The sequence below is a fragment of the Pteropus vampyrus genome, unplaced genomic scaffold (genome assembly GCF_000151845.1).
Source record: "Pteropus vampyrus isolate Shadow unplaced genomic scaffold, Pvam_2.0 Scaffold16, whole genome shotgun sequence".
Lineage (NCBI taxonomy): Eukaryota > Metazoa > Chordata > Mammalia > Chiroptera > Pteropodidae > Pteropus > Pteropus vampyrus.
In genome coordinates this window covers 6040975-6058030 of record NW_011888797.1, presented here as the reverse complement: position 1 = coordinate 6058030, position 17056 = coordinate 6040975, and the positions used below count along the sequence as shown (strand labels likewise).

At 45.3% G+C, this 17056-nt stretch overlaps 1 protein-coding gene across 1 annotated transcript in view; it reads right to left on the bottom strand.

Annotated features, from left to right (window-relative positions):
• The window catches only part of RFX4 (regulatory factor X4), a 124187-nt gene that overhangs the window by 6764 nt on the left and 100367 nt on the right, over positions 1 to 17056 (bottom strand). The window contains exons 15-17 of the mRNA XM_011354425.1: positions 16710 to 16894; positions 4561 to 4723; positions 2647 to 2785 (exon numbers count right to left, since the gene is read on the bottom strand). Coding sequence (XP_011352727.1) covers positions 2647 to 2785; positions 4561 to 4723; positions 16710 to 16894 — 487 coding nt within the window. The remainder of the gene's footprint in view (positions 1 to 2646; positions 2786 to 4560; positions 4724 to 16709; positions 16895 to 17056) is intronic.

Genomic DNA, 17056 nt, shown 5'->3' with positions numbered 1-17056 from the left:
TGGGGTCAGAGGTTGTCAAAGACCTTGCCTAAGGGCCGCAGGCTGAGGTGGCAAAGAGGCCAGCCAAGGACCCTATTGCTTCTCTCACCTCATCTGGATTCAGAAAGCTCCTCCCTGGGCTTTCTTTAGTCCTCAGCCCTTCGATTAAGCCCAGCTACTAAATGTTAGTGCTCCAGGTGGGGACCGTCGTGGCTTCCAGCGCGGAGGGTACAGACCTATCTGCGATCACCAGGGACCACGTGGGTCTTGAGGAGACCCTGGCTTCTTTTGATGGCAATGGCTTTAAAGGTATCACTCCCAGAAAACTGGCTCCAGAAATTACATGAGGAGGGATGCGGGTGTGAAGAGAGAGGGAAGATAATGCCGGGAGCTGTGGCTTGTACTGGCCACTGTTGCTTAGACCAGTGTCTCCTACTGGAGCGTAAGCTCTCCCAAAAGAGGCTCGTTTCTGCCTCGTTCTCCACTGCATTCTCGGAGGCTATGGTGGTGCTTGCCACACAGGCACCCGACAATCACTTGAGGAATGAATGAATGAATGAATGAATGAGCTGCTTAGACTGTGTTGTTAAGTGTGACTCAGTCTATGGCAGCAGCTCGAAGTCATTTGTCAGATCACAGAGAGGAGCACGGACTCTGTTCCCAAGAGAAGCAGTACCTAAGGAGCTGGCATCTCTGTGTGACGCAGTTGGAGACCTGCAGTGAATACCCCAGGTGGTTGATTTAGTGGAACTAACTCCTTGGCTTGTCTGGGGATTATACCAGGGTTCCCCTGGGTACTGTAGATGGAAATCAAAACAGACGCCTGTTTGCCCCGAGCGCCATGTATTGTGGATACGTTCTCCTAGGTGCCCTCCCTCGGAGGCAAGCCTCTGTGCTGACAGCTGATGTAATCGCGGCCTCCACCCCAGCTCACGTCCTGCCATCTCTCTTCTAGCCTCCAGCTTGGGGGCAGAGCTCCCTGCCTCTACCAGCCCGCTTTCTGGTCCATGCTGTGGGTGCTGCGAGAGTGCTCATCCTGCCACACCCAGGCTCACAAGCCTGCCATGGCCCCCACACTGGCAGAACGGAGTGTGTGTGCTGGGCATACCACGGGTTGTGTATGCTGACCCTGCCCCGTTTACTCCTCTGTTCAGTGAACACTCAGAGAATGCTGATGTACGAGAGGTGACAGAGGGTGGTACTGAGGAGCTTGCACAGCCAGGGTCGCCCTGCATGTGTTTAAATCCTCGGGCAAGTTACTCTTACTTTCTTTCCTGCATGGGTTTCTTTGAGGATGCGTAAAGTGCGTGGCACCATGCCTGACATGTGACACATGTTCAGTAAAGGTCACCTGTTCCTTTTGATAGGTGGTGTGTCCTGTGACCTGGAGATACTAGACTTAATTTCTGCCTTTAAGGAGCTTTGGGGTCTCCCGTGGGAGTCAGGAAAGTCAGCGATGATAATGGTGTGAGAAGTGCTCCCGCCAGAAGAAAGCCCAGGGTGCTCAGTGAGAACGGGGGAGGGGCACCCACCAGTCCTGGAGGAAGCAAAGGCGTCATGACAGCAGGTGCCGTGAGGACGGTGCGATGCTTGTTCTGAACAAGCAGAAGAGGTTGAGGAGGAGAAGCCAAGCCAGAGGAGACAATATCAGTGAAGACATGGGGGGAACTGCATGGGGGATGGCGTGGCTGGAGCCAAGATGGGGGTCAGAGGTCACTGGGAGTCCCGAAAGGCCAGATGGTAACTAACAAGTCTTAAGAGACATGCTAAGGAATTAACTTGACTCTGAAAGCGATGGCATGCGAAAGAGAAGAGAGTGTTATGGCCAGTTGGGTTTTTGCCAAAAGATTCTTTCAGCTGCAGTGCAGGGGATGGACCGGAGCTGGGGCAAGTTCAGCAACGTGGAGACCCATGGGAAGGCTTTTGGCCATCATCTAGGTTAGGTAAAGACCTGAGCGGAGGCGAGGACAGTGGGCGTGCAGAGACACTGAGGATGTAGAATCGAATGGAATTGGTGACCAGCTGCTTTTGGGGCCAGTGCACGGGAACGTGTCTGAGGCAAGTAGACTGCCCAACACTGGTGTTACAGGTGCAGCCTCAACTTCTAGTCACCACGGGCCACGGAGGGGCGATCTGGTTTGTTAGACAGTGAGGAGCCAGAGGACGTGTGTGGCCTGAGAAGGATCTGATAAAGGGCCCACTTCGGGAGGATTCCTCTGGTTAAGATTATGTGTGTGAGCTAAAGACACAGAAGCACACGTGGGAGACTGAGGGGCCAGTTAGGACGATGCCGAGATAACAGCCCTGGCGGCAGTCGATACGGGTCTGTGCCAAGAGGATGGTGACGGTGATGGGAAAGGAGACGAAAGGTCCAACCTGAGGGCGGCTGCCCGAAAAAGGACAACAGACACGGCAGCTGACTGGATCCTGGGGTTAGAGAGGTCAAAGAGAGGGCGGAACATGTGCGTGAGAGGAAGTGGAGCCTGGACATTGGTAGGGCACCCACTGTGGGCAGCCCCTGGAGGGCAGAGGTGACACTGTGGGGAAAGACCATCCTCTCCTTGGCGACACACAATATACACAAGGTGCTTATGAACTGTGTTACACTGGCTAGACCTGGCACCAAGCATGCCAGTGCCTGGGCAAGAGGCAGGGCCGCCGACTCACCTGTGCAGGGCTCCTGTGGTACGGCGGGTAGTGCAGCGGCCCGGAGATGGCTGCCTCGTGCGGCAGGGCCGGGTACTGGCTCTGCATCGGGGGAGGGTGCTGGTTGCCATAGCTCCCGTAGTTATAGCTTCCCGTGTATCTACAACGCATTAAGCATTGACTATTGTGAGTAACAGCAGCAAGAACAAGTCAGTTTGACATCTTTAAAACTCAACCTCAATTATTTATTTTTTACTTTTTATTCTCCTATGCTTTCTTTTTTATCCATTTTTTTGTTTGTTTGTTTTTTTCCTTTCTGATTCTTACCATCTCCGCTCTGTGGCTTTGTTGTGCTAAGTTTCAACTCCCAGGTTGACATCCCTTGTCCCCTCAGCACAGCTCCCTCACCACCCAGCGAGCTCAGGGAACAAAAGCCAGCCCTGAGCAAAACATAATTAGTGATGGAAACCTCTAGTCCTGTTCCCTTAAAGAGCCTGAAGTCAAATAGAAAAAAAAAATATGAGAAGTTACTTCGGGATTTCTGTTTTCGAATTGTTCGGGCTCTGTATCCCTATGATGGGTAAGAACGTAGTACCTTCCTCTGAGTTCACGCCTGGGAAGAGACACCATGGCACGGACAACCAGGCATCAAAGACCCCAGTTCCTGGCTCCGCCACTTCTGAGCTGTGGGGCTTTGGGCTACTCTCAACCTTGTTTCTCCCACCTGTAAAAATGCTGCACATGCTTATTCTGAGGGTCACATGTGGAAGACACTCCGAAAACAGAAAATCCTGTGGACACATGTGATATTATCATCACTATTCTTAATAACCACTTTACAGGAAAGATGCCGATATATGACTACATGGGTGTCTAGCCTGCTGTTCCTGCAGAATCCAAAAGCTCTCTGAAATGATTTTCAAAGTTTACTCTAAACCTGTGAGAAAACACTCTAAGAGGCCCCCTGAGAAAACGATGGTTGCCTACTGACTGATCGGGGCACCCAAACCTATGTAAATAACTCAAAGTACACCCACAGCTGGGCCTGCGCCCATGCTCGGGGTCGCCACCTCGTGCACTGTGCTGGGCCACCATGAGGAAGGGACTGAGAGGCCCTCCTCTTCCTCCCCACCCCCTCCACTGTGTCCCCCAAAGGTGGTCTGTCAGAACCTGGCTTGTGAGGCTCGCTGCACCCACACAGCAGGGAATAAGGACCCTTTTTAACATCTAAGTGTTTTTCAGATCACTGCACGTTAGACATTTTAAGATAAGTGTCTTTTGATAAAGACAATGCATAATAGCAAAAGCTATTATGATTCAGGTAACACTTTTAAATGGATTTGCAGTTTATTCATCATAGCAACATCACTATATAATGTGGGTAGAATGAATGATTTATTTATTCAGAGTCCAAAGCACCACTGGAACCCACTGGGATTCCCTGAACCCCATTAATACTTACTGCCTTCCAGGGACCTCTAGCTCTCAGGCGGGGAAGCCCTCCTCTAAATGGTCATAAAAGACTCGGACCTACCAGGAAGCTTTATAAGGCCACAGAGTGCTGAAAGAGCCACCTAGGGGAACTGCTGAAAGGGAGTTTTCAGCTTGAGACTTTACAGCAGTAAAGAGATAAGGACACAGGCTTTGGAGGTGGATAGGTGCTCAGTCTGGACCCCACATTTACCAGCTGTGTGATCTAGAGTGACTGAACTTCGTCACCCAAACCTCAACTTCTTCATCTGTAAAATGGGGTCACTAACACCTGCCTCGCCTCCTAGTGGTGGGGACTGACTGCATGAGATCGTCATACCCGGTACAGTGCTAAGCACGCTGCGAGAACTCGACAAAGGCTGGTGCTCTTCCCATCTGCCAAGTAAACCCTGTCCTTTAAAACCAACTTTAAAAGCAAGGCAACATCCCAGGAAGGTCACCTACCCGTGCTCCTCTCTGTGGGGATAAACTGGTACCCTGTGTGTGACCGAGGAAGAAGGCACATGAGTACTGCGCATACAGGGGAGCTGCTGGGAGTTTTCAGCTGGGGACCCCGCCGCTGTTGTCACCGTGTATGTTAGAGACCACGTGTATGACTGCATCGCTCCTGCGGAGACAAGTGGAGATGCATCAGTCACTGATACAGCTTTCGCACCCCCAGTTCTTCCTTAGGATGCTTCAGTTGCTTCGCATTGCTTTTTTTTTTTTTTTTTAAATATGCCTATAGCACATGGTCTTCCTAGGTGGTCTCCCATCCCAGTACTAACCATGGCCGACCCTTCTCAGCTTCCGAGATCAGACATCGGGCTTGTTCAGGGTGGCATGGCCACAGATCATGGACCGTGGCTCCACTGGGGTGCAAACCCAGGACCTTCCTGCATGTAAAGCAGGCGTGCTAACTGCTACACTATGAAACCACATCCTCGCATTGCTCTTAAGCTGAAAGTCAAAATCTTTACAAAGTATGTGACTCTGGCCCTGCTGACCTCGCCAGAAACATCCCCTACCCTTTGCCTTTTTTTCTATCTGATACAGCCACATTATCTTTCATTTTTTACAGAGTACCACAATTCCCAGCACCACAGGGCCTTTGCACATGCTGTTTCTGCTGCCTGGACCCCTTTCTCTTCCCTTGGTACCCACACATTCTTCATATTGCGATACGGAGAATCTGTCTACTGACCCCAGTCCAGATCAGATCCCACTCTTCACTACAGTGCTTCATGGTGCCAACCCCAATCTGTAAACTCACACCTATTAACGAATGTGATTTGATTAATGCCTGTCCCACCCCCCACTCCCCTCAGACTCGGGGCCTTCTCTGTTTTGCCCACAATCGCCTCCCCCCAATGTTTAGCACAGAGCCTGGCAGCCAAAAGACTTTCAATAAAAATCTTAAAAGGAAGAAAAGGGAAAATAAAGGTAGGAAGAAATAGGAAGGGACAGACAAGGACAAAAGAAAGCTTGGGGCTATGTCGTGCAGACGGGCACAGCAAAAGAACTTTTCAACACTCAACGGGCATTAAGTATCCAACAAATTGCTTTAAGAAAAACATAAGTAGATTATTGGGTTCTGCTTGCCCACTTCTTTTTGAAGATTATTAGACAGTGACCTTAACGGTAACCTAGTCCATACATATTATTAATTCTACTAATTTACTTTTTAATTGGATACCTTGAAAGTACTAGGGACTGAGAAAAGAAACCGACAAAATTCGAAACACTCAGGATGCTTAAGAATTTTATGAAGTGGTTAGAATTAAAAGTGGTAATTTAAGAAATCACTAATAATAATAAGCTCATTTTATTTAATAAACGCCTAACTTGACAATAAACTCATCAACTTAATTACTAATAAATTCTAGAATGTTGACACAGTGGAAATAATTAAAGCTGTTTTAGAAGGTAGAGAGAATAGGATTCAACATTCCCTTGTAGACACGTGAAAAACTAAAGAATTGGTTAAGGGAGGCCATTTTTAAGAAGCAAAAGAGAAAACTTGGTCCACCAATTCTATATATTCTGCAGCAGACCATTTCCACCTTAAAATTCCCCTGGAAAGATAAAGAAAAGGTTTTCACTTTAACAATTCAGTCCATTCCATCCCACAGACTCTGCAAATAAATAGCACACGAGAGTAGTTGCATTATTTCCATGGAGCAAAGAGCTGGTGGATCAGCACTATGCCAATTATGTGTCAGAGACCCCTTAAGGAATACTCGTAAAGGTATTTGAGAATGGAATCCTATTTTAAATACATTTATTCTTAAAAAAAACTGTTTATTCTTAAAAGAACTCTGTATTCAACCTTTTGTAAATCGGAGAATCTTTTGGAATGCAAATAACATCTTTCTTTTTTAATGAAGTGACGAAGGTGCATTTGAAGAGCATGAAAGGAGATACCATTAATTGAGCATCTAACGTGGGCCAGGCACTGTGCTAAGTGCATTACAACAGACCAATGTTACCCCGATAAACTTAATTAAAAATATTTTTTAAAAAGAAATATTGCCCCAGTTCATAGACGAGGAAACCGAGAGTTAAATCTAAAAGAATTTAAGGGCGCGCACAGGAGTACAGAAGATTCAAGACGATAAAATGAAGGTGGGAGTTACAGAAGAAATCAGAACAAATTCGGAGCAAAACGTGTACTCAGGAGTGAGGCGGAGCAAGCATGCCCTGAAGGTGCAAAGATTTCCTAAAGGTGGGCCTTAAACTTGGCTCAGAGTTTTCCAGGAGCCAATGCTGACAAGTGAGGAGCCGTTAAGATAAGTAAACAAATCGCTCAGGAGTATGCTGTCCTTGGAATTGAGAACAAATGGGAATTTCTTTGAGCCGCCGTCATGAAGAGGCAACTGTGAACTGTTCAACGGTGTCCTCAACAACAGCCTTACGGTGGACTCTATGTCTTGATTCTTAAGACTGTTCTTTTTTTTTTTTAATAGGTGAGGCAATCCTCGGTTGACCTCACAGATTGCAAGGACCTTGTCAGCTTACAATCCCTTATTTTTTATTTTTTTACACCTACAGTACCTGGTCTTCCCAGGTGGTCTCCCATCTAAGTATTAATCAGGCCCTACCCTGCTTAGTTTCTGAGATCAGACGGGATCAAGCAAGACTGTCCTTTATGTCAGCATTAATTGCAGGCTACTGGTGTCGCACAAAAGTCCAGGTCAGGAAAACCTAGAGCGTTAAGGAACTTGCCCAGGGTCCCACAGTGAGTGGGCTCTGAACCCTGGTCCGCCACGTACTTTCCACTTAACTCTACCATAATGTTTCTTTGCTCTGGGTCCTAGTTCTGGCTGTAAGATCTTGGGCAAGCCTCTTAAGCTTTATGAGTCCTACTTTCATCATTTATAAAATAGGGTTAATAGTATCTATCTTGAAGGACTATTGTGAGGATTAACAGAGATAATATATATCGAGGCTGGCATGGGGTGAGCTTCTAGTGATATTCAAGCAGTCTTCATTATGAATTCAGGAATTCTTATATCAGACTTGCTTAAAGTAGAAATTTTTATATTTCCCACTTCAGATTCCAAGGGAAAAGGACAAGTTTCTTGGGTCAGATTCTGTTACCAGGATTGGAATATTTGAATAGCAACACTAATTTAGCTAATTACAGCAAACTTCTAAACACGTTTTTCTATAAAATCACCGGTGTCCTTATCCACCCGTGTGGCTAAAAATATCCCCTCCTAATTTGCACATCTACATCATATTTTCCCCCAAAAGATAATGACTTTAGCAGACTGTTAGGCTCCATTGAGAGTAACTGCAACAAGAATAGAAAGAAACCCCCCTCCCCCAAATTATCATGTACCAGATGCCTGGATTTTGCATGATTTCCCTCTATATTTTGAACTGCATATGGGATGACTGTTATAATTTCTTTAAAGTATCCTTTTTATTAAACCAGGTTATCTCTCTAGGTGGCGGGATTGCAGATGGTTTTTAATTTTTTCTTCATTTTGCTTATCTGTATTTTTCTATAATGTATATCACCTCTGTGAAGAGAAAAACATTATTAAAGTGTATTAAGCAAATTTTACAATTGGAAGTGGAATTGGAGGGGGTGGGAAGTTTGAGAGAACAATGAGCCAGCCACAGTAAGCAAGTAATTAACCCTTGCAGCCCCTGAGACCTCGGGAGAGCACAGCGAGGTCAGTGGGGATTGAAAGAGGGCATCTAAGGAAGCCGAAGGATTTTTTCTTTTTCCCCCAAGCAGTAGGAAGACGCAGTGATAATAGCTATCACCTGAGAGAATGAAGCAGCACTTACTTCTGTGTGAGCTCTTAGAGCATAGCAACTGTTCCTTATTCATCTCTGTATCCCCAACAGAGGGTCTGCCAAATAGTAGGTGTTCAGTAAATTTCTGTTCCATTGAATTTGTTGTTGAAGGAGTAAATGCTGCTAGAAATAGACGTTATCAAACAAAAAGCTAGTGGAAGTCTTGGAAAAATGGGCCCCTGTGGTCTGAGAAACAAAACCCCTAAATGGCCATGTGCCAGCAATCTAACAGATCCACTCAGGCAGGCTTAAGCAGATTAACACCTACTGGCTTGGGTGAGAAACTCTTTTTGCCTGGGTAGCAGAAAAGAACACCCCTTGCATTCCCTCTCCTACCAGTGGGACCTCCAGCGAGAAATGCTGGTTCTTCTTTTTTAAGGAAACTAATAAAAGAAAATCTGTGCTGCTAACAGTTTGTGCTTAATTTTTAAGACAGCTCTAATGCTTTTGATTTGTTGGTAAGGCAATATAACAAACCTTCTCCATTTGTCTAATTCCCATCTTTCTCTTATTCTCCCCTCTCCATTCCTCTGCCCCTATTTGAAAGTCTGAGGATGGTGCCAGAAGCCCCTGATCTTTGAGAATCTTATAAAGATCCTATAGGATTTGAGACTCCTATAAAGATAAGTTGTCCATGTTATAGTATTGAAACTGCTAGAGAGGTACATTTTCTTTCCTTCCCATCCCCAACAAAACATTCTTTTTCCTGGAAGAGATTTTAAACACAGGACTAGATGAGTGCTTGGAATATAATAGGTGATCAGTAATGATTTGTTGAATAAATAAATGAATGATTGATTGATTGATCACTCAACATAAACCAGACCTCATGCTAGTTTCTTTTTATATGTCGACTCGTTGACTCTTCACAATAACCTTTGGAGGTTAACTAGTATCACCTCCATTTTTTGGTGAGAAAATTGAGGCCCAAGACTTGCTCAGGTAGGAGGCAGAGTTGCGATTTGAACCCAGACCTGCCCATCTCCAAAGCCCTTCCACGACAGTTGCTGCTCACATTTGAATGTGCATCTGAATGACTGCAGCTCTTGTTAAAATGCACGTTCTGATTCAGTCAGTTGAGAGTCCAGCCAGTGATTCTACATTTAAAACAAGCTTGTGGATGACAATGCTATTGGTCCGCACTTTGAGTAGCAAGTGTCTATAACACACTGCCTCCTGTCATCCATTCAGTATGTTTAGGGCCATTAAAAGTCAGAAGTTGTGCGATTCTCGTACAGACTTCTGAAATTTTAGACTAGAAAATTCTCAGGTGCCCTGGCTGTGCCCTTCCTTCAGATCTTGTACTTAACTGTTTGAGCAGTTTCCCCTTCAGAAGTCTATGAACCATCACAGGTGTTGCTCAGGCTCTGAGCTCACCTAACTAAGCCTTTTGTTAGTACCTTCCTAAAAATGAGCTCTTCTAAGCACATCCAGATTCAAGAGCTGCTCTGCCCTATACATTAGCCACTAGCCACAGGTATCTATTTAAATTTAAAATAAAATAGTGAAAACTTCAGTTCCTTAGTTGCACCAGCCACATTGCAACTGCTCAGTAGCCACGTGTGGTTAGTGTCTACTGTTGTAGACAGCTCAGATTTTTAAAAGAATTTCCATCATGATAGGAAGTTCTGTTTGAACAGTGTGGCTTGACAGTATTTGATACTAAACAAACATTTCATTGTAGTCTTCAAGATTGAGACAGGGAAAGATTTCATATATATATGTTTCATATGTATATATATATATATATATATATATAAAATATCTCCATTCTGATTGGCTATCATCTATCCTCAAGGTAGTTGTGCTTAAGGAAAATAGTCGCTGAAGTTGAAAACCTCATCTGTTTGAGTTAAACTTTATCAGCTGTTCCATCGATTAGACAAAAATCTAATTGATTCAGGGGCAGTATATCAATCAGTTCCCAGAGAGATATGTTGATTCATGATCTGGCCCCTGCCTACCTCTGCAACTTCCTCTCCTGCAGCTCCCTCCCTTATTTGTATACATAGTCAGTTTTCAGTAGGCCAGGCTTCTTCCTGCCTCAGGCCTCTGCACATACTGTTCCCCACTACCTAAAATGTTCTTTTCCCCTCTCCAACTTTAATGTGCCTGACTCCTTGTAATACTTCCGGTCTCGGATAAATGTTACCTCTTCAGAGAGGCCTTCTCTGACCGCTATCTAGTACGATTTCATAGCATACTATTATTTTCACTGTGACCATGTGAAATTATATAGTGACCTGGTGCTTTGCTTCTGTGTTGACTCTCTTACCCACTGGAATGTAAATATCAGGAAGGCCGTGACTATGCCTGTTTTTCTCACTTCTGTACCCCCAGGACATGGCGCAGATTAGACAGGGAATACATGGAATGCGCAAATGAATGAATGAGCAGATTAAACCTTTTTCAGTCCCAGCTTCTACTTCCTGATTCCATTCCTTTAAAGAAAAGCCGGCAGCAGGGATGGAGTAGGAGGGAATTCACTGGCAGTGACAACCGGGAAGTTCTGCAAATGAGTCATCGTGGGCCGAGTGGCAGGGCTGCAGGGTCCACCATACATACCCCACTTGGTTTAGCTACCCTCAGAATAACTAAGCTTTTGTTATCTGGAAAGACTAGGGGCCAGTTATCTTTGTTACCTCCTCAACTGATGTAGAGAAAATGCAGCTGGGCAGGCCAGATGTTCTACAGTTAGTGCCATTTATGAGGAATTTGCCTTTATTTCTCAGTGATGTAATTTGCTGGTTTTGTGTTGCAGGGAACCCATGGTGGGAAGCTGAAAACAGGAGTTTAATAGTTAACTTTTATTGTCGTTGCTGAAGGAGGGAATACTTAAAATGACATCATAAACAAGGGCTTAGAACCCGTTGGTGGCCTGACCCCGGACAGAGTGGGAGCTTAACATTTTGATTTCAATGACATTAAAGAATTGCAGCCCAATGTCATGTTAAGGGGGCAGATCATTTTGGTACCACCTGCCACACTCCTGAGGAGGAAAAGAGTCAGTTTTCCTTAAAGAAAGTTAAGGTTTCTGAACTTTGCTGGGCATGAGGGAAGTGGCAAGCTCATGAAGTCAGGGGTAAAAAAATGGATAAATGGGCTAGATTTTTCCTTGTGAAAATCTGGTGATATGGAGCCCTTCCTTTAACCAGTTCTCTTAACGTGGTGTTGCCATAGACTTTAACACACCCAATCAAAATTGGCCGTGATCAGGTTCAGTATTAGGTGCCTAATATTCCTTTCCTTTCACTTTCTTTTTCCCCTCCTTTTGAAAAACAGTTAATAAATACAGTCTTAAGAAAACACATTTAGAAACACATATAGATGTGAACACAGAACTAGATACCCAGATGAGCAGAGTGGCTGTATTCCTAGTGAGATTCATGATTCATTGATACTACTTTGTGCTCACCAAGCAGACATAATACAGCTCTCTTTCTCATAGCTGAAAAATGGGAAAGTGTCCATCAAAAGTGAGACACTGATTTGAGGAAGAATCACAAATGCCTGATTGGCCTTGACTCTCAGTAAGTTGAGCTTGATAATACATGTACCATCTGAGCAGTGACATTCAGAGTATGCTAGGAACCCAACAAAATAACTAGATCACACACAATTTCATTTAAGGTGTTAATAAACTGTTTTAGCCTAGTTATTTTGAGTTTTTCTGTTTTGCTTTGTTTTATTTTACCCACTTCTTTATTTCTTGCTTCCTGGTTTGGGTCTTTTTTTAAAAAATTGGTTTTGCTTTTTTTTTTTTTTTTTTTTTTTTTTGGTTAACCACTTCAGATCCCTTTTCAGAAAATAATGGTATATAAACAAGCAATAATTTTAAGATGGAAATAAAAATTAATGGCATGAAAACCATATGTCGAGTTAACTTTAAAAAAAACATGGCAAATTCATTTTATGTGATTTACAGTAATTTCTTTCCAATTTATAATATTGTCCAATGAAAAATTACACAAATCCCCAAATTTAAAAAGCCTACCATAATTTCCTGCTATTTAGGTATACATGATGGATAAATAATTTGTGCTTTATGATAATATCTATAAAACCGTATATGTTGTTAGAAAATTATAGTTAAGTTTCCTCCCAGACCATGACCCATAATACATGCCAAGATCCAGTCCAATTTACCAATGGAGTATTTCAAAAGTGGTACTTGAGAAAAATATTACATGTAGTTTTATATAGGATGACATTTTTAATGCCCCCTGGAGATATCTGAGAACAAAGCTGGAATGTGCCAAAATCTTCAAAGGTTACAGTCATCTGAAGAGAACCTGGTTCACATTTGTATTTCTAAGAAGCTACTTTTATGACTCTTGAACATATTGCACAGAAATCGCTCAACATATTTATGCTATTCCTGGGGCTTTGACTGTCACACCTGCCACACCTGGAGGCCTCCACATTGCTACAGAGAAAGCCAGGAGTGACTCACTAGCTAGGCAAGAATTATGGAGAGGTCTTAGAAATCGCTCCTTCACACTCCTCCCATCCCCGAGTTTCCCTGGCATCTCCTTGTTTGTTACGTTGCTACACTGCAAGAAAGATTCCAAATTGTTTCTGCTTCACAAAGCAGACCTGTTTTATTTGCATAATTTCCCTGTTGGTTTTAGAAGTGAGGATGTTACTGACTGACTTATGGTGGAGGATGGGAGCGGGGGTGGAGGATGGGAGCGGGCTGCAAGCAGGACATTCGGGTGAATGGCTCCGAGCTGCTCTTCCTGCCCTCCATCCTTCCTGGGTGAGACAGGAGGCTCGGGATAGCTGCCCCGTAATTCCAGTCTTGGAAGACCCCTGAGCAGCTGAAGAGCCGTGAGCAGGGCTTGAGGTCCCTTCTCTTTTTATGTGCAGTGAACAGTGTTGTTCTTTATGATTCCTCTTCGTGAGCCTTCTAGGCAGGAATTAAAACCACCCACAATGTAGAGAAAATGGGAGGGAAGGAGCAGGGGGTCGTGTACAAAACATGATTTGAGGTGCATCAGTGTAAAAAATTTGGTGATGCTCAGACCTAAGTTTCCACGGCAGAGGAGGACCCACCCTAGCTGTGCACCCAAAGTGAAATCAAAGCTCAGTCTCATGCCATTTACCGACAACCCTCATTTTCAGTACTCTTGAAGAATCCCGTCTCCTTAGCTGCCCCGTGACAAAGGGCCACTGAGAGTGTTGGTAAATTTCCACCCCAGCAAAGTACAGAAGAGGCAGGCACTTTGCAGGCTCTTCGGCATCTGCTCATTTCCCCTCTGAGTAGCTTCAGTTCTGAAGAGAGAGGAAACTTTAGGGAAGGAATCATTCAAAAGACTGCTGGGATATATACGTCAAGATCCCTGAAAATGGCATGCTCTCTCTTGCCTCCAGGCCTTGGTACTACTTACTTTCTGGAATACCTTGTCTCTCATTAGTCAGCCTTCCCAGACCCTCCAAGTGCAGGTTGGAGGCCCCCTTTTGTGCTCCCCTAACACACTGACCCTTCTGCCGACTTAGCACTCATCACATATAGTCCCAACTCATCAGAACCCTAACCTCTAAACAGTAAACTCCCAGGGGGCAGGGACCTCGTTTCTCTTGTTTGTGTCACCAGCTATCTGAAGTGTTCGGCACATAGAAGCCACTTGAGAAATAGTTATTGGATAAATGGATGGATGGATAGATGGCTGGAGGTGTGAGTGAGTGAATGGATAAAGGACAACATCCTAGATAGGGCAGTCTCACCCTATTTATTTGGTCTTCAAAAAAATATAATTTCATTCCCAGTCTATTCTGAAAACAGTTCTAAGAACTAAGCCCATGCTATGAGGGTCTGGAGGAAGACTCTAACCCGGAGGGTGAGGGAAGAGAGAAAGAGATGAGTAGGATTTTATCAGATGGGTGGAAGGAGGATGGTCCTGGAGGTGGAACGGTGTGAGAAGTGCTTTGGGGAATAGGGCGCTTTGAGGCGTTAGCACGAGGCAGTGGACTGTTTGCCCCAGCACTTTGAGGAGGCACAGGCTTCAGGAAAATAAGCCCAGTGGGCAGTGTCGAAGTGGATAGACGAGTCTCTGGAGGCAGGTAACCCGCTTGAGCATCACCGTAGATGTCCCTGAGAGGTGGGGAAGGCCTGAACCATGTGGCAGGAGTGGGAAGGGGAAGGAATGGGTCAGTCAGGATTCTTATTAGAACAAGTGGCCTTGGGAGGTGTGGTGGGGAATGCCAGCTGTCTCACCCCAAGCTCTTCCCCCTTCCCTACCTGGGGACGCGCTATCCTACATTTCCCAGCCTTACGTGAGGCCATGTGACCAAGTCCTGGCTGATGGAATGTAAGTGGAAGGGACATGTGCCACATTCAGGCCAGGGCTTTTACGTGGGGTTTTCCTCCTCCATACCCACTTTCCATTTCTGTCAGGCGGTTGCAGACTTGACAAAGCCCTCAGGCAGTGGTCCTCAAACTCTTGAGCATCAGAATCACCTGGAGGCTCGTTGAGCAAATCTCTGGGCCCCACCCCTAGAGGTTCTGATTCACTAGGAACCTGATCATGAGCATTTTAAACAAGATCCCAGGAGATGCTGATATTGCTGGTCCCTGGACCACACTTTGAGAACCACTGCCCTGAGATATGGTGGAGCCTAATACTGAAGGGCCATGTGCTTCCAAATGGCTGCATTACAGAGAGCTTCCTGCCTGACAGCACCCTGCCAGGACTGTTTGCAAGCATGACACAGGGTTTCTATTGGGTTAACTCCATCCGTGTTTGGATCTATTTGTTACAATACAGCAGCTTAGCCTATCCTAACTAATACAGGAGTTGAGGGAGCAGGAAGAGTTGAAGCTGACTCCCAGATTCGGGACATGGGTAGCTGGGAGAATAGCAGAGCAGGTTTGGATGGAAAGATAATGAATTAATGATCACAGTCTTACCAGGCTATCCATTCCACAAAGACTGGTCTGCCTGCCCACCCTACCCCTACCCCAGGGCCCACTGGGCCGAAGGCTGTCCCTGCCTTAGGTCCCTGTGTGCCCACTCCTCTCCTGTTAGCCCCGACCTTCCTGGCATTTAAGGTTGCCTTTGAGTCCCCCTCTCCCCCGAAGGCTCCCCTCCCGCCTGCCAGAGTTCAGATGGGAAGGAAAGTGACTGCTTCTCCCTCTGAACTCCTATACACTTATGGCCGTACCTCTCATTTTACTGGTCTTACTACCGGTATCCCCCTCTATCTGGAGAGCTCTTCACTGTTAAAGCACTTTGGCCTTTCCTGCCTCATCCAATCCCCACAGCAACTGTGCGAGATAATCGGGAGCTACATACACACATGCGTTCTCTATTTATTATTATGTATTAGCTAACACTTATGAATATTCCACATATATCATTTCTACAAGTCTCATGAGCAAGGGCATTTGTTGAACTGAGTGAATGTATTCATTTATGTCTACTATTGACTACGGTACCCAGGACAAGGACGTTAAATCTTTCCGCCCTTTTAGTTTTCCTCCATAAATGGAATGATATCTACCTTGCAGGGTTATTGTGACTATCAAGTGAGATGATTATGGGAAGACCCTTTGTGTATCGTAAAGTAACATCTGGACATTAACGACGAGCTATTATTATCTGGAACATCAGTTTTCCATTTCCAAACCTTGTCTTGGTATTCGAGATCCTCCCGGATGCGACTCCATCTTACCTTCCCATCCTTGTACAACTCCTTCACGGACCTCCTCCATTTCAGCGCGAGTTTACCAGTCTCCAAAAAGGCCCCTGCACGTGTGCTCACACGGTCCTCTGCCCCAAAGGCCCTTCTGCCAAACCTTTGTCAGCTGAAGTCAAGTCCCAGCTCAAATCCCCCTCCCTTGTGAGGTCTTCCTTGAGACCTCTGACCAGATGGAGTCTCCCCTTCCTAGGGGACCCGACAGCATTGGTTTGTACCTTATTTCTCCTGTTTCGATTGTGGTTGCCATGGCTTAACATATGGCTTCCTGTCTGCTCCACTTTCTTGGTTTCTGGGTCTTAGAGAGCTCCCTTTCTCATTTTCAAGAATGGCCATGTCTTAATTTATGTTTTATATCATTTTAATAGCTTCAGTGGCTTAGGTTTTTTTTTGGGGGGGGGGGAATGGAGATTTTATCATGTACTTAATCTGCCAACTTGAAAACAGAAACATAAGGAATATGTACAAATGAATAAATGAATAATTGCAAGTCGGCCGGTGGGTGGGGGAAGTGGGGGGAAGCTTGAGGGAAGAATGATTTTCAAGAAAGCTCTTGTTTTAAACATCAACTCCCCACTCAAAGCCTTCGGGGGACTTTTCATTACCTGTAGTGCTGAGGCCGGTGTACTCGGGGGATGGGTTGCTGACAGGGGAGGAGGGAGGTGGCACTTCCACCGACGTGGCGGATTTTGCTGGAGAAAATGATGGCACTGGTGAAGGGGTTGGCGGGGCAGCATCCGTCAGGATAATCTCTTCTCGGACTTCTGCTGTGGGTAGAGAAAGGGTGGTTCTTAGAACCAAAGGTCAACTGGTTTAAGGGACTTTTAAAAAATGAAATATTCTTTCTAATCTGTGTCATGTCACTCCTCTGCTTAAAACCCTTCGATGGTTTCCCATCACCATCATGGCATGCAAGACAATTCCCAAAAGCACGTATGTCCACTCTAAAGAA